This window comes from Oncorhynchus keta, chromosome 37 (assembly GCF_023373465.1).
Source record: "Oncorhynchus keta strain PuntledgeMale-10-30-2019 chromosome 37, Oket_V2, whole genome shotgun sequence".
Classification (NCBI taxonomy): domain Eukaryota; kingdom Metazoa; phylum Chordata; class Actinopteri; order Salmoniformes; family Salmonidae; genus Oncorhynchus; species Oncorhynchus keta.
The window spans coordinates 10,342,588-10,370,351 of record NC_068457.1 but is presented as its reverse complement, the minus strand read 5'-3'; the positions used below and the strand labels follow the sequence as shown (position 1 = coordinate 10,370,351).

The following is a 27,764-nucleotide window of genomic DNA, read 5'->3' as shown; positions in this document are numbered from 1 at the left end:
ATTTGCTCACTGCTCCGTGTTTATTTGCTGACCCCACTCTATGGTGTGATGTTTGATTTCTCCAATATATTAGTATATTCCAAGATGTCATCTCGTTTGTTATGCTGTTGGTGTGTCGATGACGTGGACGCCGATTAAGGAAGCCCCTCGCACCTCTCTGATTCAGAGGAGTTGGGTTTAAATGCGAAAGACATGTTGGTTGAATGCATTCCGTTGTGCAACTGACTAGGTACCCCTTTCCCCTAGCGTGATGCCCAGACAGCTATTCCATGTCTTTGACTGATCTCACCTGAGACAGAGCGCTGACAGCGGTGTCGTCAATTAAAACTGAATGCCTGTTTGCTGCCCATTATCAGTTCTCCCAGGTATTACTGTGTTGTAATGAATGTCAAATCACCTCCACCTTTGAATGCATAGAGTCTCTGCAGTATGTCAACATGTACAGTAAGAGGGGGATGTATTTGTACAGTAAATGTGCATTAGGTTACATTAATGTGAATGTGTTGTCACCTCCTGAGCTGGATTTATGTCTGAACGGATCTAGCTATTTTACACACAGTTATTTTGACTTTGTGTGTGTGTGTGTGATTACTTGTTGGTTTATTACTGCATTGTCGGAACTAGAAGCACAAGCATTTCGCTACACTCGCATTAACATCTGCTAACCATGTGTATGTGACAAATAAAAATTTGATTTGATTTGTGTGTGTGTGTGTGGGTGGTGGTGGTGGTGGGGGGGGTTGTTCTACTGAACTAACATATGGATTTTTTAAAAATTGTCATACATTAGATAATTTAGCTATTTGATTTAACATTTTGGTACCCCTTTAGGTATCACCAAAAAATAGAAAATAATTATTTGATAAAATATTGAATTTGGTCTTTACTACTATAGCCCATAGAAACATGTTGAATAACACATTCATAAATGGCCAAAGAGACAGTCAAAACATTTATTATAACGAGTTAGGTTTTGATGCGTATGTCGTATATCTAGAAGATATTATAAAGCTCAGGAAGTATTTCTGTTTTTTTAAAAACATTTTTAACTCCTTATTTATGTTGGCACAAAACTTCCTCAAAACGTCCATTCATTTGTATGGGTTACCTTCAGAACAGTCCCATGGGGCTTGTAGGTGTCGTAGAGCAAAATGGACCATCGTTTTCGTGAGAGTCTCATCTTTCCACAGGGTGGTCATATTATACTGAACAAAAAATATAAACGCAACATGTAAAGTGTTGTTTCCATGTTCCATGAGCTGAAATAAAATATCTCAGAAATGTTCCATATGCACAAAAAGCTTATTTCTCTCAAATTAGTTAGCCTTTCTCCTTTGCCAAGATAATCCATCAGCCTGACAGGTGTGGCTTTACAAGAAGCTGATTAAAGAACATGATCATTACACAGGTGCACCTTGTGCCAGGGATTGTCCTGGGGTCAATAAAAGGCCACTCTAAAATGTGCCATTTTTTCACACAACACAATCCCACAGATGTCTGCTGAATTGAACGTTCATTTCTCTACCAAAAGTCGCCTCTAACGTTCTTTTAGAGAATTCTGCAGTACTTTCAACCGGCCTCACGTGTATTGAGATGCAAAACACCAGATATCGCCAGCTTAAACTGAAGGATTTTGATGGGGATTTTTTTATTATGCATTTATGATTCCCCCTCAACGACATGTTCTCATGAAAATGTAGGAGACAGATGAGGGAAGCAGTGTAGTCTATACACTGTAAATACATGTACTCAACTCATGGCAGTTGTTATATCAAATGTTCTCATGTCCTCTGTTGGTTATCATATCCACATGCTGTATGTTTGATAGCATAACAGCAATAGCACTTGTACAAAAAGTGTAGATTGGTTGAGCAGACCAATACTTCCATGGTGTTGGTCAATTAGTGCTTGGGTATCTATTTTGTGAGCCATTTGTTCTATCTTGTACCATGGGAACCAGAAGAGCATGGATTGGACTTCAAAGGAGCTTTTCTCTAGGCTCACTCCACAGACAGTGTCACGGCCGCCAAAATAAGTGGACCAAAGTGCAGCGTGGTGAGCGTACATTTTATTTTATTTTAAAATGTCGCCAGCAAAACAAAAAAAACAACCGTGAAGCTTGCAGGGCTAAGTGCCACAAACATAGTTAACTACCCACTTTTAAAGGAGGGAAAAAGGGCTACCTAAGTATGATTCCCAATCAGAGACAACAATAGACAGCTGTCCCTGATTGAGAACCATACCCGGCCAAAACATAGAAATAAAGAAATATAGAAAACAAAAAATAGAATGCCCACCCCACATCACACCCTGACCTAACCAAATAGAGAAATAAAACGGCTCTCTAAGGTCAGGGCATGACAGTACCACCCCCCCAAAGGTGCGGACTCCGGCCGCAAAACCTGAACCTATAGGGGAGGGTACGGGTGGGCATCTATCCGCGGTGGCGACCGTCGCTGGAGGCTCCGGACTGGAGGCCGTCGTTGGAGGCTTCGTGCCATGACTCCTCACTGGAGGCTTCTTGCCATGGATCATCACTGGAGGCTTCGTGCCATGGATCATCACTGGAGGCTTCGTGCCATGGATCATCACTGGAGGCTTCTTGCCATGGATCATCACTGGAGGCTTCTTGCCATGGATCCTCACTGTAGGCCTCGTTCGTGCAGCAGGCACAGGAGGCCTGGTCGTTGAAGCAGGCACAGGAATCACCGGGCTGGAGAGACACACAGGAGGCCTGGTGCGTGGTGCAGGCATCGGATACACTAGGCCGTGAAGGTGCACTGGAAGTCTCGAGCGCAGAGCTGGCACAACCCTTTCTGGCTGGATGCCCACTTCCACCCGGAAAATGCGGGACGCTGGCACAGAGCACACAGGCCTGTGAATGCTCACTCGAGACAATGTGCGCATCACTCCATAACACGGTGCCTGACCAGTCACATGCTCCCCACATCTCCACGTGTGCCTCCCCCTGCCTCTCGTGCCTGCTCCGTTGCCGTGACTCCTGGTAGCGAAGTCGTTCCTCCCTCTCTACTTCAGCCTGTTTCCATGGCAGGGTCTTGTCCCCTGCCATAACCTCCTCCCATGTCCAAGATGTCCTCCATTCTCTCCTCTCCCGGGCCCAGGATCCCTGCTCCTCCTGGCCACGCTGCTTGAAACCTTGGTGGTGGTTAGTTCTGTCACGGCCGTCAAAAGAAGTGGACCAAAGTGCAGCGTATAATTTTAAAATGTCGCCAGCAAAACAACAAACGAAAGAAACAACCGTGAAGGGCTAAGTGCCACAAACATAGTTAACTACCCACACTGACACAAGGGAAAAGGGCTGCCTAAGTATGATTCCCAATCAGAGACAACGATAGACAGCTGTCCCTGATTGAGACCCATACCCGGCCAAAACATAGAAATATAGAAACATAGAAAACTAAAAATAGAATGCCCACCCCACATCACACCCTGACCTAACCAAATAGAGAAATAGAACGGCTCTCTAAGGTCAGTGTGTGACAGCCAGCCCAGAGATCTGCCATCCCACTCAGTGGGTTACAGTAGACACATATGATAGATTGGTGTTCATCTCGTCCAGTAACAGTAGAATCCCATGAGCAGGAGTTTTTATTAAATAGTACAAGTGCTATTGCTGTTTTGCTTTCAAACCCACAGCATGTGGATATGACCATCAAAAGATGACTAGCTATCTTGGTGGGGGTAAAGAAATACATGTGGGATGCATGCCAGCAAAGCCACTACTCAACAAAACACTAAACAATACATTCATTGCACTATACTGTGCCCACAAACTGTTAAGACCCCAACAGCAGTCCGAACACCTTACCACTGCTACACCTGGCTTTCAGCAGAGCCTTGTCTGGCAGCGAAACAGTTCATTCAGCCTCATTTACTGCCTTATGAAAAAACACAGATGATACGACTAACTTGCTTAAACAAATGTGGTTTCTACTGACAATTGAGAAAGTACGGCATAAGGGGACGAGCTGGCTTGGCTACACCTGGTTCCATCGATGTCGGCCCCGGAACCTGACGTCACCACCAAACGGAACGCCAGCCCTCCCCAATGTTTCATACGATGGCTGCTGCATCCTGTAAGAAACAACGCCGGAGTCGAGAAGCAGGTACGGGGAGTTGACATTTAATTAGGAACAGACAGAGAACAAGACAGGAGCAGCGTCAGCACACGGGTATACAAGGACAAATGCCAAATCATGCAGCAGCGGGGAACAGAGATGGGGAGGTAATAAACAGGTGATTGAGTCCAGGTGAGTCCAATAAAACGCTGATGCGCATGACGGGGAAAGGCAGGTGTGTGTACTGATGGTGGAAGGAGTGCACAATGCTGGGGAGCCTGGCGCCTTTGCGCACCAGGGAGGGAGAGCGGGAGCAGGCGTGACACTTATTATCCATTTATTTAGATATCACTCTAGTGGTGTGGGGGCTGTGCTTTGGCAAAGTGGGTGGGGTTATATCCTGCCTGTTTGGCCCTGTCCGGGGGTATCGTCGGACGGGGCCACAGTGTCTCCCGACCCCTCCTGTCTCAGCCTCCAGTATTTATGCTGCAATAGTTTATGTGTCGTGGGGCTAGGGTCAGTCTGTTAAATCTGGAGTATTTCTCCAGTCTTATCCGGTGTCCTGTGTGAAATTAAGTATGCTCTCTCTAATTCTCTCTCTCTTTTTCTCTCTCTTTCTCTCTCTCCCCCTCTCTCTCCCCCTCTCTCTCTCTTTCTTTAACTCAGGACTACCTGGCCTGATGACTCCTTCCTGTCCCCAGTCCACCTGGTCATACTGCTGCTCCAGTTTCAACTCTTCTGCCTGCAGCTATGGAACCCTGACCTGTTCACTGGATGTGCTATCTTGTCCCAGACCTGCTGTTTTCAACTCTCTAGAGACAGCATGTGCGGTAGAGATACTCTGAATGATTGGCTATGAAAAGCCAACTGACATTTACTCCTGAGGTGCTGACCTGTTGCACCCTCTACAACCACTGTGATTATTATTATCTGACCCTGCTGGTCAGCTATGAACATTTCAACATCTTGGCCATGTTCCGTTATAATCTCCACATGGCACAGCCAGAAGAGGACTGGCCACCACTCATTGCCTGGTTCCCCTCTAGGTTTCTTCCTAGGTTCCGGCCTTTCTAGGGAGTTTTTCCTAGCCACCGTACTTCTACACCTGCACTGCTTACTGTTTGGGGTTTTTGGCTGGGTTTCTGTACAGCACTTTGTGACATCAGCTGATGTAAGAAGTAGTTTCGTTGGTGGAGTTTAAACACTTGGTTGATGTTTTTATCATAGAAGAGTGTAATTGTTTTTAGGCCAGCTGTTTTTAGTCAAGACGTTTGTGTTTTTTGTGTAAAATGTTTTTGTTGTACTGTATGCTTGTTTCTAGTTTTGTTTAATGTTGTGTTAGTGTATGTAAGTTGTTTTGTCTGAAACGTTGTGCCCTCTGCTGCTATTGGACCCGGTCTCTCTTGGAAAAGAGATGTGATCGCAATGAGAAAAAAAAACTGTATAAATAAAGGTAAAATAAAATGTAAATAATAATAAAAAATAAGGGCTTTATAAATAAATGTTATTGATTGAATAACAAATCATCAGTCATCTGATTCAGTGCAGTACAAGTTGAGTGCCCCTTAAATATATGTATGCTGAAAGTCAGTATTTATCTTGTTCTCTGAAAAAAAGCATTGTATTTGGTCAAACACCATTCTCACCATCAGTTTATTAAGAACAAGCAGCAAACTGATTGGGAGGCTGTTAGCCAGCAATGGGTGTGTCCCACACCAACTTGACCAAAATCAAAACAGCAATCCTTCTCTTTCATTATTAGATATTTTATACAAAAATAGGATGGTTCACTATTCAATGTCGTCATTTCACTTCTGAGTTATTCCCCTTTCCAAATGAAATAGTCATTGAAATTATTGCCAATATCGGTTTTGTTATAAATGACACAATGAACGATGGAGATGGATTGTTTTTTTTGCCCATGATATCATTTACGGCACCGCCAAAGTATTTTTCTATTGTGTTTCATGTAATTTACCTTGGCTTGGAAAGAGGAGACAGAGGGATGTGAGAGAGAGGTTTATTAATCCTTGATACATGAAATGTGGGATGTGTGGGTACAGGGCAGCTGAAAACGAAAAGCAGAGGGGCTAAGGATCTTGGAAATGGCGAAAGGGCCGATAAAACGGGGGAGAGTTTGCGGGACTATACCCGGAGGGGCAGCTCCCGAGTAGACAGCCATATCCTCTGCCCAAGATGATAGTGGGGAGCCAGGGTCCAGTGGCTCTCTTCCAGGTACGCCGACAGCGGCGGACTAACATCTGGGCAGAGGGTATGTTGACCTCTTTCTCTTGCTCCGGGAAGAGTGGGGGCTGATAACCAATGCAACGCTTGAAGGGCTAGAGCCCAGTGGCCGGGCAGGGTGTTCCCGTGAGTACTCCACCCACGCGAGTTGCTGGCTTCAGGTGGTGGGGTTGGCCTGAAAGGAGGCACCAAAGAGTCGTCTCCAGGTCCTGATTGGCACACTCCGACTGGCAGTTGGATTGGGGATGAAACCCGGAGGATAAGCTGGCCGAACGACCCAATGAGTGTGCAGAACGCCTTCCGGAACCGGGACTGAGGGCCACAGTTGGACACCATGTCCACGGACCCAGAAGAAGATGTGCTACACCATGAGCTGGGCCATCTCCTTGGCTGAAGGTAGCTTGGGGATGGGTGGCTTTGGGAAACCTGTCCACCACCATGAGGATAGTGGTGTTGCCATCAGACAGAGGGAGACCAGTGACGAAGTCCAGAGATATATGTGATCAGGGATGGTGAGGGACAGGAAGAGGTTGAAGGAGGCCAGCCAGAGCTTGCCAAAGGGTCTTGTTCTGAGCACAGACAATGCAGGCGGCGACGAACGCTGAGACGTTCGGGAACCATGGTGGGCAACCAAAAGCTTTGTCGCATAAAGGCCAGGGTCCGACGGGAGCCAGGGTTGCAGACAAGCCTGGAGGAATGAACCCATTCCAGGACCTGGGAGCGGGCAGCGGAGAGGTCCGAGGCTTCTTCCGAGCCCACAGGAAGACATCCCGGGGCAGGCTGTGCCGACTTCAGGCAATGGGCCTGGCAGAACAGGCTCCAGCCCACAATAGGACCAGCAGTCCAGTTGATAAGGGGATTGTGGCGCTGGAGCCAAGAAAACCCCAATACCACGGGAACCTGAGGAGACTTGATGAGGATAAACTGTGTAGACTCACTGTGGTTACCGGACACATGCATGTGGATAGGAGTTGTATTGTGGGTAACACTGCCTATAGAGAGCCCATCCAGTGCTCTAACTCTCCATATGGCCCACCAGAGTAGTCGTACCTACTGATGAGCCTGGTCTATTTAAAGAACAGGTAGACACATAATGACCGGCAGTTCTGCAATACAGACACCTCTGGGTGTTAACTTTGGGAAAGGCGTGCTGCTAGCGGGACAAGTCGACAACATCCAGTGAAATTGCAGAGCGCGAAATTCAAACTACAGTATTATAAATATTTAACTTTCATAAAATCACAAGTGTAATGCATCAAAATAAAGCCTTCTTTTTAATCCAATGTCAGATTTCAAAAAGGCTTTACGGCGAAATCAAACCATGCGGTTATCTGAGGACAGCACCCCGCATACAAAACCATTGAAAACATATTTCAACCAGGCAGGTGCAACATGAAAGTCAGAAATAGAGATATAATAAAAGCCTTTACCTGTGATGATCTTCTTCTGTTGGCACTCCAAAAGGTCCCAGTTACATCACAAATGGTCCTTTTGTTCGATAATGTCCTTCGTAATATCCATAAAAACTCAGTTTAGCTGGCGAGCTTCAGTCAATAATCCACCCAGTTTCCCTCCATCAAAATGCATACAAAATGAATCCCAGATGTTACTAATAAACTTTTCCAAACAAGTCAAACAACGTTTATAATCAAACCTTAGGTACCCTAATATGTAAATAAATGATCAAATTTAAGAGGGAGAATCGTTATTATCTTTACCGGAGAAAAATACCAAAGAACGCATTCTCTTCCACGCGCTTGGAAACACTACAGCCAAAATGGGAGCCACCTTGACAAACTACAACTTCCTTGTTATTGCCACAATGTTATGGTCACTACAGCCAGTGGGACCTGATATTGCTTTGGAGTAAAGCTCTTCAGCATTAGTGAAGACATGATAAATACACTATAGGTATGCACTCTAGTTGGTTGAGGGATAACCTGGGTCATATTACAGTCATTAGTCACAGTTAGAAGCTTTCTCTTGAGAGGACAGCTAGTTGCTAACCAGTCAATGTTTAGGTCACCCAGAAAATATACCTCTCTGTTAAAATAATCACACATTATCAAGCATTGCACATATACAGTATTATCCATATACTGACTGTTAGCACTTGGTGGCCTATACCAGCACCCCAAAAATAGGCTTTAGATGAGGCAGGTGAACATGAAACCACAACCCTTCAAAAACATGATATCCTCTCTAAGCTTTACAGGAATATGGCTCTGAACATATATACAGCAACACCTCCCCCCATATCTCATGTCAGCAAGTTATTGATTTCATGAACTTTATTACTAAGGCTACATATATTAATATGGGTTATTCTTAGCCCTTTCCTGGATAGATTATTGGACAACAAATCAATCAAATTAAAATAAAGACATTGTTTGGCTAATAGAGTTAGTCAATCAGATACTTGTCAGTTGGTGTGTGTGTGATGTTGGGTTGAAGATACTGACCTGGAGGCTTGGCTCTCTCACTCATCCCAGTTTTTTGGGAGGGAGGGTGGACAATGAGCTTGTCATAGCAGATGTAAGCAATGTCGCTGTGTTCTTTGGCATCTTTCATAGCTGTTATTTCTGCCGACGGCACACAGCTTCAGTGAAGTCCTTGTTGAGGAAGATGTTGGTTCCTCTCAAGTTCTTGGCACTCTCCAGAACAGCCATCTCTTCCAATGGGATGAGTGAAATATTCTGCTTATACAAAAAAATGTTACGCTGTTTTCAAATGAAACACAGTCCCTTGCTCTTGTCAAAGCTTTAGACCTTTTAACCAGTGGTCATATGTCATAGTGCTTGGCTCTCAGAGTCAAGGTGACAGCAAAAAGCAAAGTACGGCCTCAATATCGGAGTATTACATTGGCTCTATCACCTGGAGACAATACGGTCTACCGTTGCTATGTAGTTCTGCATGGAGATCCATCGTACAGTAGATGGCCTTCTGACAGGGAGATGAAACGGTAGGAGAGAGCAGTTCCGATCAATTTTTTGATTTTATTTTTTTTAATCCTCTGGCTCTGAGAAAAGTACACGTTACTTGTACCTTCCATATCTAAGTTATGCTCCCCACAGTCAACTGACTTGACAGATGCTTTCTTTCTTGATCAGCAATTTTTCAACTCCAGCCTGCGAGGAAGGAAAGCCATCGCTTGTAGCTGCTGCAACTGTAACAGCTAAGGGGATCCAAATAACAAATACATGGTCTTGCTCTCCTCTGCTTTTTATAAAGTTGTTTGGATTAATTTATCCTGATATCTAAGTTCTGTTGTCTGCTATTGTGTATTTGTTTCCCAGTGAGTAACCTACCCAACGTTGTCTACAACTCTTTCCAGAAGACAACATCCAAAAACTTGACACCCTCTAACAAAGTGCCAGATATGGTAGTGAATGTACAACCAAGTAGAGTCTGAGTCAGTGCTGCTCACATTCCACATTCCAGGGAGCTGAAGTTAGGTGATTTGGGCATAACTTCTGATAGCTGGAGAAAGGCCTAAACCTCAGACAGTTACGGTAGGCTGTACTGAAAGACATGCTCTAGGACTTTGGTGAGTAGTACAGTAAGTATTTTTTAAACCTCCCGCTTTGGGCTGGATGTTTCAATGTGTGGTTCATACATCCCTAATCTATGAACAAAAGTACTGTTTTTCCTCAATTAGCTACAAAATCCCTAGTTTGAAAGCAATGATTTTCTGGAAGCTGTGCCGCGCCATTTTCAGTACATTTTAACCCCAAGTGGGCCAGCCCGTAGCAGTTCGAGATGAACCAATGAGCTTCAGCCCCTCGCCATATGAATGACAGTTAGCAAGATGCACATGATGCACCCACAGCAGAGGGAGAGAGGAAGCAATAACACGGTGGACATATCTGCACATACAGCACCTTCAGAAAGTTTTCACACCCCTTGACTTTTTCTACATTTTTGTTGTGTTACAGCCTGAATTTAAAATGGATTAAACTGAGATGTTGTGTCACTGGCCTACACAAAATACTCCCTAATGTCAAAGTACATTTTTTTTTAAAAGAATGTATTGAAAATGAAAAGCTGAAATGTCTTGAGTCAATAAGTATTCAACCACTGTTATGGCAAGCCTAAATAAGTTCAGGAGTAAAAAATGTGCTTAACAAGTCACATAATAAGTTGCATAGACTCACTGTGTGCAATAATAATAGTGTTTAATATGATTTTTGAATCACTACCTCATCTCTGTACCCCACTCATACAATTATATGTAAGGTCCCTCAGTCGAGCAGTGAATTTCAAACACAGATTCAACCACCACTTTTTCCAATGCCTCAAAAAGAAGGGCACCTATTGGTAGATGGGTGAAAAAAAAAAGAAAAAATACATTTAATATAAGATTCGAAAGAGAAAATTATATTAGCCTCTATCTCTATCTCTCTCTTCTCTCTTGTAGCCTCATAGGAACAATTAGTTTTTATAAAGTTAATACACAAAAACAATTACACAGCATTAACGATATTATGATCAATGATGACATTGAACATAACATTGTAACGTATTTATAGCTCTAATCATCGTCATTACAGACTGAGGCTGTACAATTAAATGTTGATTCATTCGTTTAGCCTCCATTTCCAGTCTCCTCCCCTCCTTGACGACGTCACCAATCTCTTAGAGCAGAGCGCTTTTTACAGAACGAGCACTCATCTAAGGGAGCTGTAAAAGAACAACGTCCGAAGCCCTTTCCCGAAGTTTCCGATACGTTTTGGAACCCGGTCAACATTTTGATTAGGTGTTCAACATTTTGATTTAGTGTTTACAAACCCTGGTAAGGTATGTCAAGCTTCTAAACTATTTTACATTTCGTTAAACGAGAGAAATGTCAAGATACAGTAGGCCTATTTATGATAACCAACCGATTAAATGATGAAGCACCCAAGTCATCGTATTGGGTTTCCAATACTTTCTGAAGACATGCCTTACTTGTCGTATCCGATACATAATGTATAAATGGTTGTATTAATGAGCAATGAATTTAAAAGTCTTCACTATGCCCCTGAATAGTCTTTTATGAAACTCTCTTTGTTGAATGTAGCAAATAGCGGTAACTGACACTTCATACCACACCGTTGACCATGTGTAGCCTACTACCACAAGAGCTGTTGCTATGAAACAGTATGGGGTTCCCTGTAATGTTTGCAGTGTTGCCAAATAATACATTTTCACCAGCAGCATCACGCCGAGTGGCGCAGCGGTCTAAGGAACTGCATCTCAGTGCTAGAGGCATCGCTACAGACCCTGGTTCGATTCCAGGCTGTATCGCAACTGGCTAACTCCCATAGGGTAGTTGCACAATTGGCTCAGCGTCCTCCAGGTTAAGGTTTGGTCGGGGTAGGCCGTCACTGTAAATAATAATTTGTTATTAACTGTTAAGTTAGTTAAATAGTAGTTAGTTAAATAGTAGCCTAGTTAAATAATTGAAATAAGAAAATCTTTCCACCTTTATACTATAACATAGTATAAAAATATAGAACTATAGAAACCATCATCATCATACTCTTCTTTCTCTTGTTACCTATTCTCCTCTTCCTCCATTCTTTATTAGCAAATCATATATCATGTCTGTTGTCATAATGAAGGGATATGCTCCTAAATATCACACATTCAATTCAAGGAGAAATAGAAAGTAATGAACGATGCGATTTTCCATGTTGTAACATTCATGAACCTTTTACTGCAGTGGGCTAAATCAGGGTCACAAAGAGTCATTCTTGGTAGTCTTAAACAAATCTACTTTGAAACAAAAGTATACACCTCACACACATGGTTATAGTTTGCATCCCAATATTACACTTTATATACATCACAGAAGACGGAACTATAACAAAACGGTTTGACAGATTTCCGGGTGTTTAAAAAAAGTCTGTTTATTAATTATGGAATTCTGAAAAATATGAGTAACACTAGTCATTTGACTGAGGAAAAGGGTTACGCTATTGGAGTCTTTCAAATTTGATACAATTTTTTTCCCAAAATGATTTTGAAGCCAGACAATTTATCCTCAGTATTATTTAGGTAATTACATATTCATAGTGTGTGTGTGTGTTATTGTATGTTATTGTGTGTGTGTGTGTGTGTGTGTGTGTGTGTTGTGTGTGTGGCAGCAGAACAGCATTGTTGTTGGTATTGGGAGGCCCTTATTGCCTTTCTCTCAGACTGCATTAGAAGTGGATCAGGGCTTGGGACTGAGACGGGGGCGTGGGTAGCTGCCTGCCTGGGTAGTGAGGGGATTTTAGGCTTATCAAATGACCTTATCCACCAGGGTGCATCCCAAATAGCACCCTATCCCCTATACAGTGCACTACTTTTGACAGTGCACTTTATAGGGAATAGGGTGTCGTTTGGGACACAAACCAAAGGCTCAGGATGTGTTGGAGAACATGCAGCTCTCACTCACATTTGACATGCCCCTCACGCGTACCCTTTACTGTTGTCACTCAACATTGTGGGCCTTTGACTCAAATTAATGTATCAGACTCTGTCATACGCCGGTCCTTCCCAAGCACAGTTATGATTCAGTAAAGGAAATATCTTGCACCCCATGATTTCAAAGCGTTCCAGAATCTATGTTGTTAAACCTGTGACGGGTGAAAAAAATAAATGATCACAATAACATAGTAACTGCACCTTTCATGACTCTCATGACTTTATTCAAGGCTGTTGAATGCAGCTTAGCTCTGCTGTCTCGCTGTGTGACATCAGACACCATTTCATTTCCTGGCTGAGATGATTTAAACCAGAGGGTTTGGGGGATTCTAAGATACAGCAGGAATGTGGGCTGAGAGGTGCTCTACTGTAGTAGACCGGAGACCTGCCTGTAGTTGGTCTGTTTCCCATCAGAGAAGCATCTCCTCTTGTCTTGCTCTTGTCTTGTCCTCCTCTCTTCTTCTCTCCTTTACTGCATCTCTTCCTTCCTGTTTTCTTCTCTTCTTCTCGTCCTCTTCTTAATTAATGGGGGGGGGGGGCATAGGAAAAAGAGGGCTTTGGTTTCAGAAGTAAGACAGAGAAAGCTTAATATCGTTGTTCTACTGGTACAGGGCATATTGCTGTATTTGATCAAATAAAGGAAACTTCACGGCAGTGTGACCAGGATAGGAGGGGTGTATACTTTTGGGAGGGGACTGGAACTGTACTGTGGATTTCACCGTTGTTCACACTGGTGAGGAGGAGCCATAACCTACAGTCAGTCAGTCACCTGTCTGTCTAGTCTACTAACTGAGTTTAAGCTGTCTGGAGGGTCAAACACACAAAAGTTAGGCAGTACACATGGGTTTAGGACAGTGATGGTAAGGTCAGTGTAGCAAGGTTAGCCATGCTGTATGTATCTGACCACTGCAGTGGTAGAATTATGCAGTATGCCATTACTCCTATGGGTTTTACAGATCAGCATTTTGTCACATTGAGACATTAAAGGTCAGATGCAGCCTTTTTTAAAATCTCAATATCAAATCATTTCTGGGTAACAATTAAGTACCTTACTGTGATTGTTTAAATTAAAATGGTCAGATAGAAACTCTTATACTAAAAGGGCATTTTCACAATTTCACAGTATTATTCTAACCTCATAGTGTGGACATACAGTATATATATATATGCGTATATATATATGATTTCATTTATTTATATATATATATAATCATTATTTTTGACTGCTCTGGGCCTTTAAGACAATGGTTGGAGAAAAGCCCAAATATGTGTCTTTTGACAACAGTACAGTGCATTCGGGAAAGTATTCAGACCCCTTGACTTTTTCCACATTTTGTTACGTCACAGCCTTATTCTAAAATGGATTAAATGTTTATTTGTTCTCCTCTACGCACATTTTCTCATAATGACATAGCAAAAACAAGTTTTTAGACATTTTTGCAAAAGTATAAAAAATATAAACTGAAATATCACATAAGTATTCAGATCCTTTACTTAGTACTTTGCTGAAACACCTTTGGCAGCGATTACAGCCTTGAGTCTTCTTGAGTATGACGCGAAAATATTGGCACACCTGTATTTGGGGAGGTTCTCCCATTCTTCTCTGCAGATCCTCTTAATCTCTGTGAAGTTGGATGTGGAGTGTCACTGCACAGCTAATTTCACGTCAGTCCAGAGATGTTCGATTGCGTTCAAGTCCTGGCTCTGGCTGAGCCATTCAAGGACATTCAGAGACTCTTGTGTTGCCTTGGCACGTGCTTAGGGTTGTTGTCCTGTTGGAAGGTGAACTTTCACTCCAGTCTGATGTCCTAAGCTCTCTGGAGCAGGTTTTCATCAAGGATCTCTCTGTACTTTGCGCCGTTCATCTTTCCCTCGGTCCTTACTGGTCTCCCAGTCGGGCTGTCATACCTTTTTACTAAGGAGTGGCTTCTGTCTGGACACTACCATAATGGCCTGATTGGTGGAGTGCTGTAGAGATGGTTGTCCTTCTGGAAGGTTCTTCCATCTCCACAGAGGAATTCTGGAGCTCTGTCAGACTGACCAGCGGGTTCTTGGTCACCTCCCTGACCAAGGCCCTTCTCCCCAGATTTCTCAGTTTGGCTGTGTGGCCAGCTCTTCTTTCATTTAATAATCATGGAGGCCACTGTGTTCTTGGGGACCTTCATTGCTGCAGAAATGTTATGTGTGCCTCGACACAATCCTGTCTCGAAGCTCTACGGACAATTCCTTCAACCTCTTGGCTTGGTTTTTGCTCTGACATGCACTGTCAACTGTGGGAACTTTTATAGACAGGTGTGGGCCTTTCCAAATAATGTTTAATCAATTGAATTTACCACAGGTGGACTCCAATCAAGTTGGAGAAACATCTCAAGGATGATCAATAGAAACAGGATGCACCTGAATTTCGAGTCTCGTAGAAAAGGATCTGAATACTTTTTTGTTTCTAATACATTTGCTAAAATTTCACTTTGTCATTATATTATTTTATATTGATTTTGTGTAGATTGATGAGGATTTTTAAAAATTAAATTCATTTTAGAATAAGGCTGTAACGTAATTTTGGGGGGTAAAAAGTCAAGGGGTCTGAATACTTCCGAATGCACTGTATATATCTCTTTATACCATGGCAGTGTTGGATACTTGTTTCTGATTGGCTTGAAGGCAAGAGCATTCTAGAGAGTGCATTATTTCCCTGTAACACACTGTATGTCGTAATGGGAGAATTCAATGGCTATAGTTCATTTTTAAATGTTCTATGTTTACACTGCTTTTGAAAGCAAAAGTGGCATTGTTTAATTTGATTTCCATGTTAGCAAGGTAGTTGGGTTAGCAAAACTAGCAAGTCTATTTGTTTCGTTACCAAAACAAATACTGCAGCTATCTGGTAAACTTGCTAGCTATTTCAGTGGATGCCGAATACATTTGTACCTGCAAATTAACACATTTTTAGCATTCCTTGGAAAATAATGCAACTCCCTAGCACATCGTGGAAAATACCTTCCACGCCGGTTGTTATTTTCCATATAGCGCATAGCTCCTCGTTGATTTACCCTTACGTGTGTATGTAAACAGTAACTGAAAGCACTTGAGCAGGATATAAACTCTATTGAGCTAAAACTGCTCACACAGAATGACCCTGGTCTGGACAGAATTTTGCAAGACAAAATACATAAACTGGGGTTCCTATATGAGGGGGTGAAAGGGGTCTTGTTCAGGTCTCCTTTAAGATTCTCAGGGACATGGTATGACAAAATATCCTAGCGCGTAAAAATAAATCACTTGGAACAGTCGGTAGGGGGTTTGACCTCCCAATAAAGGTGATTTTAACATTCAAATGATCTTCCTCTTCTCATCTTCACTCTCTCTCCTGCCATCTCAGAACTGTGAAGAGCAAACGGTGTCACAGTCCTCAAAAGCCTCAATCCAGCCTCCCCATTAATGGCTGCAGGTAGCCTAGCGGTTAGAGCGTTTGGCTGGTAACTGAAAGGTAGCTATTTTGAATGCCCAAGGTGAAAAATCTGTTGATGTGCCCTTGAGCAATGCACCTAATCCTAATTTCTTCAGTGGCGCTGTTGATAATGGCTGACCCTGGCTGTGACCCCACTTTCAGGGGGAGTTGAAATATGCACATTTCCATTTTTACATGTGTATAATACACACTTGTACATGTGTGAAACAGGACCAATATATATTTGTATTATTAGGGCTGGGAGAGGCTTGGGACCTCACAATATGATATTAACACGATACTTTTGTGCTGACAAGATATGTATTGCGATTCTATATGTATTGTGATTCAATTCTATAATTGTATTGTGATTCGATGTTCCAAACATATGTCTGCTGCAGAGGGACAAGAGAGAGCCATGAGAAAACAAGTTTTCATCTGTCATGGAAATAAAAGTGCTGGAAACAAATGGTCTTCCTGTTTAAAAAGAAGATGGAGAACAAGCTATGAATGAAATATTATTTGGTGCAGGACCGGTACAGCCAACTAGCGCAAAAATTGTCCAAACAATACCACACGATATAAATAATATCCCCATATGTAACTGCATAGATTTTATCCCCCATCACAAATTATTAGTTACCAAGCTATAGCCAAATAACCTCTAAATATCCCAGATATTTACCTGTTTTAGGTGAACGATAGGGGACACAATTGTCAAGACAATGTCTACTGTACATGATTTTCAATGTTTGGTACACAGAGTGGAATATAATGGAGGGAGATGCTTGGAAGGGGAAGGGGCACAAACAGCCATTCATTTCTATTACCCGTTACTGTCGCATTGGAGTTTCCTAGGAAGCTTGTCTCCCTTCTCTGCTAGCTTTTCTGGTGCAGTACAGTATAGAAGTTGACCGATTAATCGGAAAGTTTTCATAACAATCGGTAATCAGCATTTCTGGACACCGATTGTGGCCGATTACATTGCACTCCACGAGGAGACTGCGTGGCAGGTTAATAACCTGCTATGCGAGTGCAGCAAGGGGCCAAGGTAAGGCCCTAGCTAGCATTAAACTTATCTTATAAAAAACAATCAATCTTAACATAATCACTAGTTAACTACACATGGTTGATGATATTACTAGTTTATCTAGCTTGTCCTGCGTTACATATAATCGATGCCGTGCCTGTTAATTTATCATTGGATCACAGCCTACTTCGCCAAACGGGTGATTTAACAAGCGCATTCGCGAAAAAAGCACTGTCGTTGCACCAATGTGTACCTAACCATAAACATCAACGCCTTTCTTAAAATCAATATACAAGTATATATTTTTAAACCTGCATATTTAGTTAATATTGCCTGCTAACATGAACTTCTTTCAACTAGGGAAATTGTGTCACTTCTCTTGCGTTCTGTGTCACTTCTCTTGCGTTCTGTGCAACAGAGTCAGGGTATATGCAGCAGTTTGGGCCACCTGGCTCGTTGCGAACTGTGTGAAGACTATTTCTTCCTAACAAAAACAGCCAACTTCACCAAACGGGGGATGATTTAACAAAAGCGCATTTGCGAAAAAAGCACAATCATTGCACGAATGTACCTAACCATAAACATCAATGCCTTTCTTAAAATCAATACACAAAATTATATTTTATTAAATCTGCATATTTAGTTAAAAGAAATCCAGGTTAGCAGGCCATATTAAACAGGGGAAATTGTGTCACTTCTCTTGCGTTCATTTCACACAGAGTCAGGGTATATGCAACAGTTTGGGCCGACTGGCTCATTGCGAACTAATTTGCTAGAATTGTACGTAATTATGACATAAGATTGAAGGTTGTGCAATGTAACAGGAATATTTAGACTTATGGATGCCACCCGTTAGATAAAATTTTATTTCACTGAAAGAATAAACGTTTTGTTTTCGAAATGATAGTTTACAGATTTGACCATATTAATGACCTTAAGGCTCATATTTCTGTGTGTTATTATGTTATAATTAAGTATATGATTTGATATTTGATAGAGCAGTCTGACTGAGCGGTGGTAGGCATCAACAGGCTCGTAAGCATTAAATCAAACAGCACTTTCGTGTGTTAGCCAGCAGCTCTTTGCTGTGCTTCAAACATTGAGCTGTTTATGACTTCAAGCCTATCAACTCCTGAGCTAGTTAGCGGGATGCGTGCTAATAGCGTTTCAATCGGTAATGTCACTCGCTCTGAGACCTTGAAGTATTTGTTATAGTCAATAGTTAAAGGTATATGAAATACAAATGGTATAAAGAGAAATAGTCCTATAAATCCTATAATAATTACAACCTAAAACTTCTTACCTGGGAATATTGAAGACTCATGTTAAAAGGAACCACCAGCTTTCATATGTTCTCATGTTCTGAGCAAGGAACTTAAACGTTCGCTTTCTTACATAGCACTTATTGCATTTTTACTTTCTTCTCCAACACTTCGTTTTTGCATTATTTAAACCAAATTGAACATGTTTGATTATTTATTTGAGGCTAAATTGATTTTATTGATGTATTATATTAAGTTAAACTAAAAGTGTTCATTCAGTATTGTTGTAATTGTCATTATTACAAATAAATAAATACATTTAAAAAAGTTGCAGACTAATCGGTATCGGCTTTTTTGGTCCTCCAATAAACGGTATCGGTGTTGAAAAATCATAATCGGTCGACCTCTAGTACAGTATAATGATGAGGTTTCAGTCTCTGTCATGCTGGCTGGGTCACTCACCAGTCAACCTCTCTTTAACCCTGCTCCCGTTCAGAGGCTGGCATCATATTAACGAGGCCTGGCTGTGCCAGAGGACTGGACTCAAATATGGAGGAACAAGGGCAATGAGAGTATGTGATCAATCATAGTGTGGGCCATTTCCACACACACGAAGCATACACAAACACGAGAGCATACACACACATTGTGGTTCACATCAATTTTAGAAGTCACATACCCGACAGGAGGAGAATATTGGGCTATCAACCATACACATCTCAAAATATTGGAACAAATGTACCTCCAAAATTGTTTTTGTTCATCTGGTGGTTTTGGTAATGCTGGAAGCCTTTTTTCCATCAGGGGGTGTAGAGCTAGCTAAGCTAAGGCTGAAAAATAACATTGTTTTCCAACTTTCCACTTCATAATTAATGGTTGGGCTAAACACAAGTACCTTGCTTACTAATCCTTTTGATAAAACACCCGAGCACCTCTGTTATGAGGAGAGACATTAAATGCAGAGACATTAAATGAGTTAGGGAAGAATTAATTTCTATTTATTTAATGTATTCTCGTGAGATATAGGCCTAGCCTTAGCTATTACAGCCTGCATACACACACATGTTCTCTCTCACACACACACACACACACACACACACACACACACACACACACACACACACACACACACACACACACACACACACACACACACACACACACACACACACACACACACACACACACACACACAGTGAAACAGTCTGAAGCCCATTAGTGTCAGAAAGCTCCACTTAGTTCCATTAGCTGAGAAATAACTTTAGCTCAATTATGATGTTGTGTCACTGTGTTGGAAATTAATTTAATAATCAACGTTTGAGCTTCCTGGAAGGCTGCTTTCTTTAAGAGCTAATTTATCCTTCCCTCGCCTACGGCATGACTTCAATATCAGGCTCCTATAGTTCTCTTGTTAGTTGTTTCCAGGGATATAATGAAGGCTTTAACACCAATTCATTAATGAACTAATGCTAATGCATGCAAATGATTTTGCGGTTGACTACCATACCCATGTCTTCTTGTGCAGAGATCTTCTCTACACCAAAGTGGACAGCAATAATATAGTATTGTTGGTTATAACATTAGAACAATAGGTCTATGCTGACTAAGGTCTAATGGTCTATGTTGAATGAAGAATAAGACCTTACTGTTTTACTGCAGTATACTCTCATCCCTCGGCTAGGAACTAAACCCAGTTTTGATTTACTTCAACAATTATCTTTCTGTGGTCTCAAATTAAAGGAATCTACAGACTCATCATTCACATCGTCTAAGAGTCTCGTAAAATAATTAATGTATTTTGTTACTTTTTTTGTATGGGGTTGAACAGCCTTGCTTTTGACAAATTAATTAGCTTGTCAGTGAAGCAGGACAGAATGATGACATTGGCATGAATCAGTCAACATAGTGTAAGAAAATCAGGTAACACTTTACATTAAGGTGAAGATATGCAAAGAAAAATACTAAACAAGGTTATAAATAGTTTAGAAACTGTTAATGTTAGTTTATAGATGAGTTATAAACAGTTGTTACACATCAGTTGAAATTGTGTGTCCTGTAACTGTTATTGAGAAGGCCTGCCATGAATGGTTGTTTTTTTACATAGACTGCGTCTTTTTGACAGGCTTCTCATTCCTATAATGACCACAGATATTTCTAGGAGCCAAAGCGGTAGGCATACGCTTAATGATATTGCTATAAAAACGAGGGAAAGACAATCTATGAGAACATACTTGGAAAATAAGTAATTAAAGTAGAAAGTCAATCGGGGATTAGAGAATATTGCTGTGGAGTTAATTAAGCGTGTTAAAGTCTCAGCTCCCTCGCGTGTGCTTAAGGAACGGTTTGCTGAAACAATATACCCTTTCCACTTTGTCGGCTAGATTAGATGAGGCCTTTCAGAATGTATTGACGGAAATGTGGCCTTTCGGGATGCATTGAAGGGAAAACTCTGAGTCTCGTAAATAATTTGGACATTTTATTACATTTTACATCGTGATTAACATCCTTACGTTTGACAACGTAATTAGCCTGATTGGGAAAGGTTGGATTATACTGCATGAACAGAATTGAAGATTGATAGCATCTAGAGAGACTCAGTGACAAGGAGAAGTGGCTTCCGGTTCCAATTCATCACGTCTGGCTGTGGTATCGGTGGATTCATCTCAGAAAAGGATCTGCTATTTAGCTTGGTGTGCAGAACATCGACAGCAATCTGACCCCGCTGTAGCGTCGAAGTGAATGACAGTCTTTTTGTCAGTCGAGCTTTATTGATCCTCACATCGATGGACTGTCACTGTCCCCCGAGCCTAGCTAGCTCCCTGGCACGCGGAAGGAGAAACGAACAGGTTACATTGAGCCACATATTTTCCTCAAGGATTGAGAGTGGGTGTGAAATCTCTCCCTGACATCTCTGGGGAACTTTAGTGTCTCTGAACAAAACCTTTTAGCTTTTAGGCCAGGGCTGTGTGGTTCACTGCATTGAGGTGTAGTGTAGCTCGCTACCCCCTCCTGCTTCCTGTGTTAGAGAAAATGCTGGAATCAAGAATATGGTCTCACTCATATAAAAGTACTCTCCTCTTGACATCGACTGACAGTGTGTTTTGAATGATGGATGAGCTAAATGTGAAATCATGAGCGAGGCCTTTGAGCTAGTTTGTTGTAAGTAGAGGAGGCTGTGTGACATGGTACTCAGCTGTGCGATATTTGCTTGCACTATACACATTACATACATTTGAAATGTTACATGTGAAATCAAGTCAAATTACACAAAGTAATGTCCAAATTATTGTCAAGACAATAGCTATGTCAAGGAAGGAAGCTATCTGACCTACAGTGGCTTGCGAAAGTAATCACCTCCCTTGGCATTTTTCCTATTTTGTTGCCTTACAACCTGGTATTAAAATATATTTTTGGGGGGTTTGTATCATTTGATTTACACAACCTGCCTACCACTTTGAAGATGCTAAATATTTTTTTATTGTGAAACAAACAAGAAATAAGACAGAAAAACTGAAAACCTGAGCGTGCATAGCTATTCACTCCCCCAAAGGCAATACTTTGTAGAGCCACCTTTTGCAGCAATTACAGCTGCAAGTCTCTTGTGGTATGTCTCTATAAGCTTGGCACATCTAGCCTCTGGGATTTTTGCCCATTATTCAAGGCAAAACTGCTCCAGCTTCTTCAAGTTGGATGGGTTCCGCTGGTGTACAGCAAACTTTAAGTCATACCACATATTCTCAATTGGATTGTGGTCTGGGCTTTGACTAGGTCATTCCACGATATTTCAATGTTTTCCCTTAATCAACTCAAGTGTTGCTTTAGCAGTTTGCTTAGGGTCATTGTCCTGCTGCAAGGTGAACCTCCGTCCCAGTCTCAAATCTCTGGAAGCGTGAAACAGGTTTCCCTCAAGAATTCCCATGTATTTAGCACCATCAATCATTCCTTCAATTCTGACCAGTTTCCCAGTCCCTGCCGATGGGAAACTGCCATATGGTGTTCCTGGAGTTGTTGGGTTTGCGCCAGACATAGCGTTTTCCTTGATGGCCAAAAAGCTCAATTTTAGTCTCATCTGACCAGAGTACCTTCTTTCATATGTTTGGGGAGTCTCCCACATTTCTTTTGGCAAACATGTTTGCTTATTTTTTTGGCAGTCTTCCGTAAAGCCCAGCTCTGTGGAATGTACGGCTTAAAGTGGTCCTATGCAGCTCCTTCAGGGTTATTTTTGGTCTCTTTATTGCCTCTCTGATTAATGCCCTCCTTGCCTGGTCCGTGAGTTTTGGTGGGCTGCCCTCTCTTGGCAGGTTTTTGCGCTGCCATATTCATTCCATTCTTTTTATTATGGATTTAATGGTGCTCTGTGGAATGATCAAAGTTTCAGATATTTTTTTATAACCCAAACATGATCTGTACTTCTCCACAACTTTGTCCCTGACCTGTTTGGAGAGCTCCTTGGTCTTCATAGTGTCGCTTGCTTGGTGATGCCCTTTGCTTAGTGGTGTTGCAGACTCTGGGGCCTTTCAGAACAGGTGTATATATACTGAGATCAGGTGACAGCTCATGTGACACAGAGAGTGCACACAGGTGGACTTTCTTTTTTATTTATTTATTTTTATTTCACCTTTATTTAACCAGGTAGGCTAGTTGAGAACAAGTTCTCATTTGCAACTGCGACCTGGCCAAGATAAAGCATAGCAGTGTGAACAGACAACACAGAGTTACACATGGAGTAAACAATTAGCAAGTCAATAACACAGTAGAAAAAAATGGGCAGTCTATATACAATGTGTGCAAAAGGCATGAGGAGGTAGGCGAATAATACAATTTTGCAGATTAACACTGGAGTGATAAATGATCAGATGGGCATGTACAGGTAGAGATATTGGTGTGCAAAAGAGCAGAAAAGTAAATAAATAAAAACAGTATAAAAACAGTATGGGAATGAGGTAGGTGAAAAAGGGTGAGCTATTTACCTATAGACTAAGTACAGCTGCAGCGATCGGTTAGCTGCTCGGATAGCTGATGTTTGAAGTTGGTGAGGGAGATAAAAGTCTCCAACTTCAGCGATTTTTGCAATTGTTCCAGTCACAGGCAGCAGAGTACTGGAACGAAAGGCGGCCAAATGAGGTGTTGGCTTTAGGGATGATCAGTGAGATACACCTGCTGGAGCGCGTGCTACGGATGGGTGTTGCCATCGTGACCAGTGAACTGAGATAAGGCGGAGCTTTACCTAGCATGGACTTGTAAATGACCTGGAGCCAGTGGGTCTGGCGACGAATATGTAGTGAGGGCCAGCCGACTAGAGCATACAAGTCGCAGTGGTGGGTGGTATAAGGTGCTTTAGTGACAAAACGGATGGCACTGTGATAGACTGCATCCAGTTTGCTGAGTAGAGTGTTGGAAGCCATTTTGTAGATGACATCGCCGAAGTCGAGGATCGGTAGGATAGTCAGTTTTACTAGGGTAAGCTTGGCAGCGTGAGTGAAGGAGGCTTTGTTGCGGAATAGAAAGCCGACTCTGGATTTGATTTTTGATTGGAGATGTTTGATGTGAGTCTGGAAGGAGAGTTTGCAGTCTAGCCAGACACCTAGGTACTTATAGATGTCCACATATTCAAGGTTGGAACCATCCAGGGTGGTGATGCTAGTCGGGCATGCGGGTGCAGGCAGCGATCGGTTGAAAAGCATGCATTTGGTTTTACTCGCGTTTAAGAGCAGTTGGAGGCCACGGAAGGAGTGCTGTATGGCAGTGAAGCTCGTTTGGAGGTTTGATAGCACAGTGTCCAATGACGGGCCGAAAGTATATAGAATGGTGTCGTCTGCGTAGAGGTGGATCAGGGAATCGCCCGCAGCAAGAGCAACATCATTGATATATACAGAGAAAAGAGTCGGCCCGAGAATTGAACCCTGTGGCACCCCCATAGAGACTGCCAGAGTACCGGACAGCATGCCCTCTGATTTGACACACTGAACTCTGTCTGCAAAGTAATTGGTGAACCAGGCAAGGCAGTCATCCGAAAAACCGAGGCTGTTGAGTCTGCCGATAAGAATTTGGTGATTGACAGAGTCGAAAGCCTTGGCGAGGTCGATGAAGACGGCTGCACAGTACTGTCTTTTATCGATGGCGGTTATGATATCATTTAGTACCTTGAGTGTGGCTGAGGTGCACCCGTGACCGGCTCGGAAACCAGATTGCACAGCGGAGAAGGTACGGTGGGATTCGAGATGGTCAGTGACCTGTTTGTTGACTTGGCTTTCGAAGACCTTAGATAGGCAGGGCAGGGTGGATATAGGTCTATAGCAGTTTGGGTCCAGGGTGTCTCCCCCTTTGAAGAGGGGGATGACTGCGGCAGCTTTCCAATCCTTGGGGATCTCAGATGATATGAAAGAGAGGTTGAACAGGCTGGTAATAGGGGTTGCGACAATGGCGGCAGATAGTTTCAGAAATAGCGGGTCCAGATTGTCAAGCCCAGCTGATTTGTACGGGTCCAGGTTTTGCAGCTCTTTCAGAACATCTGCTATCTGGATTTGGGTAAAGGAGAACCTGGAGAGGCTTGGGTGAGGAACTACGGGGGGGCGGAGCTGTTGGCCGAGGTTGGAGTAGCCAGGCGGAAGGCATGGCCAGCCGTTGAGAAGTGCTTATTGAAGTTTTCGATAATCATGGATTTATCGGTGGAGACCGTGTTTCCTAGCCTCAGTGCAGTGGGCAGCTGGGAGGAGGTGCTCTTGTTCTCCATGGACTTCACAGTGTCCCAGAACTTTTTGGAGTTGGAGCTACAGGATGCAAACTTCTGCCTGAAGAAGCTGGCCTTAGCTTTCCTGACTGACTGCATGTATTGGTTCCTGACTTCCTGAACAGTTGCATATCACAGGGGCTATTCGATGCTATTGCAGTCCGCCACAGGATGTTTTTGTGCTGGTCGAGGGCAGTCAGGTCTGGAGTGAACCAAGGGCTGTATCTGTTCTTGGTTCTGCATTTTTTGAACGGAGCATGCTTATCCAAAATGGTGAGGAAGTTACTTTTAAAGAATGACCAGGCATCCTCAACTGACGGGATGAGGTCAATGTCCTTCCAGGATACACGGGCCAGGTCGATTAGAAAGGCCTGCTCACAGAAGTGTTTTAGGGAGCGTTTGACAGTGATGAGGGGTGGTCGTTTGACTGCGGCTCCGTGGCGGATACAGGCGATGAGGCAGTGATCGCTGAGATCCTGGTTGAAGACAGCGGAGGTATATTTGGAGGGCCAGTTGGTCAGGATGACGTCTATGAGGGTGCCCTTGTTTACAGAGTTAGGGTTGTACCTGGTGGGTTCCTTGAAGATTTGCGTGAGATTGAGGGCATCTAGCTTAGATTGTAGGACTGCCGGGGTGTTAAGCATATCCCAGTTTAGGTCACCTAACAGAACAAACTCTGAAGCTAGATGGGGGGCGATCAATTCACAAATGGTGTCCAGGGCACAGCTGGGAGCTGACGGGGGTCGGTAGCAGGCGGCAACAGTGAGAGACTTGTTTCTGGAGAGAGTAATTTTCAAAATTAGTAGTTTAAACTGTTTGGGTATGGACCTGGAAAGTATGACATTACTTTGCAGGCTATCTCTGCAGTAGACTGCGACTCCGCCCCCTTTGGCAGTTCTATCTTGACGGAATATGTTATAGTTGGGTATGGAAATCTCTGAATTTTTGGTGGCCTTCCTGAGCCAGGATTCAGACACGGCAAGGACATCGGGGTTAACTAATTATGTGACTTTGAAAGGCAATTGGTTGCACCAGATCTTATTTAGGGTCTTCATAGCAAAGGGGGTGAATACATATGCACGCACCACTTTTCCATTTTTTATTTTTTATTATTATTAAAAACAAAATGTTATTTCACTTCACCAATTTTGACTATTTTGTGTATGTCCATTACATGAAATCCAAATAAAAATCCATTTAAATTACAGGTTGTAATGCAACAAAATAGGAAAAATGCCACAGGGGTGAATACTTTTGCAAGGCACTGTATCTTTTCTGCACTTAGGTTTTTACTGAATATTGTACATCTGAGAGGGTTTAAGAAGGGAATGGTCCATGATTTCCTGTTTATCCTCCATGTGATTCAGTGTCCCGCCCTGAGGATTTATGCTTCGCAAAGCAACAGAATGAGATGGAAAATGTGCAATTGTCATCCTCAACTGCACACTGAGATACAGAACTCAGAATTAGCCAATTCAGGCATATTGAGGACACCAATGACTGTAAAGTAATTGGAAAGGTTTTAAAATAGCAGAAGACCGACTGGGCACAGATGTCAATTCAACGTCTATTCCACATTCAATGTAATTTCATCAAAATGACTTTGAAATAATGTTGATTCAACCAGTTTGTGAACAGTGGATTATGAGTGTCATAAGATGATAAACTGTTCCAAGGCAGGGTTCACTGCTCAGAATGTTTATTCTCTTCATTGGATATTATTTGGCATCTACTGGAATCCCATTCATTTTAGTCCTTAGCCAAGACTGTCCCCGCTTCTTACTGAATCAAACCATGTTGTAAACTGTGATGATTTGATCATTTATGGCTCTTACAAGAATGGATCAGTCACAGCTAATGAAGATGTTCTCATTTTTGTTTCCTTTCATATAGATACAATGGAGGGCTGCCAACGACCGAATATCATAATTGGAGAAATGGAAGAGTAGTAGTGCGACTGCAACTCGGGCAAATCACACCAAGATGGCGGCCCACCGGATCATCAGAGGGACCAACAGTAACCATGTTCTCCCTCGCTGCAAATCGGAGGGCACGCTCATTGACCTCAACGAAGGGCTTTCTGAGGCTAGCCTCACAGATGTGAAAGGTCAGGATTCAATACTGACTAATGTACCAGACAGTTATTCAGCATTTAAAGATATACTGATTTAAATGTAAATTGAGGATGAATTGAGAATGTTTATGTGCATTTTTGATCTTCTTTTTCTTTTCATCCAGTGCCTTCTTCCAGTGCCTTACGGCTGGACAATTCAGCCTCCCTCGTAACTGCTCGTGAAGTCATCGCCATCAAAGATTACTGCCCGTCTAGCTTTACCACGTTAAAGTTTTCAAAAGGTGACCGGCTTTATGTGATGGACACGTCGGGTGGAGAGTGGTGGTATGCCCACAACAACACAGAGATGGGCTACATCCCCTCAGCATATGTCCAGCCCATCAACTGTAGAAACTCGTCGCTCAGTGATAGTGGCATGATAGACAATCTAGGGGAGTGTACAGACGA

At 42.5% G+C, this 27,764-nt stretch overlaps 1 protein-coding gene across 2 annotated transcripts in view; it reads left to right on the top strand.

Moving 5' to 3' along the window:
• The first annotated feature begins 10,996 nt into the window (after positions 1-10,996).
• The window catches only part of LOC118370167 (SH3 domain-binding protein 4-A-like), a 29,967-nt gene continuing 13,199 nt past the window's right edge, over positions 10,997-27,764 (top strand). Inside the window, exons 1-3 of one of the 2 annotated variants that reach the window (XM_035755020.2) lie at positions 10,997-11,120; positions 27,137-27,350; positions 27,482-27,764. The exon at positions 27,482-27,764 is cut by the window's right edge and continues 2,125 nt beyond it. In XM_035755020.2, the coding sequence (XP_035610913.1) occupies positions 27,227-27,350; positions 27,482-27,764 (407 nt within the window). In that variant the 5' untranslated portion in view covers positions 10,997-11,120; positions 27,137-27,226. The remainder of the gene's footprint in view (positions 11,121-27,136; positions 27,351-27,481) is intronic. The other variant, XM_035755021.2, reaches the window with a different exon arrangement.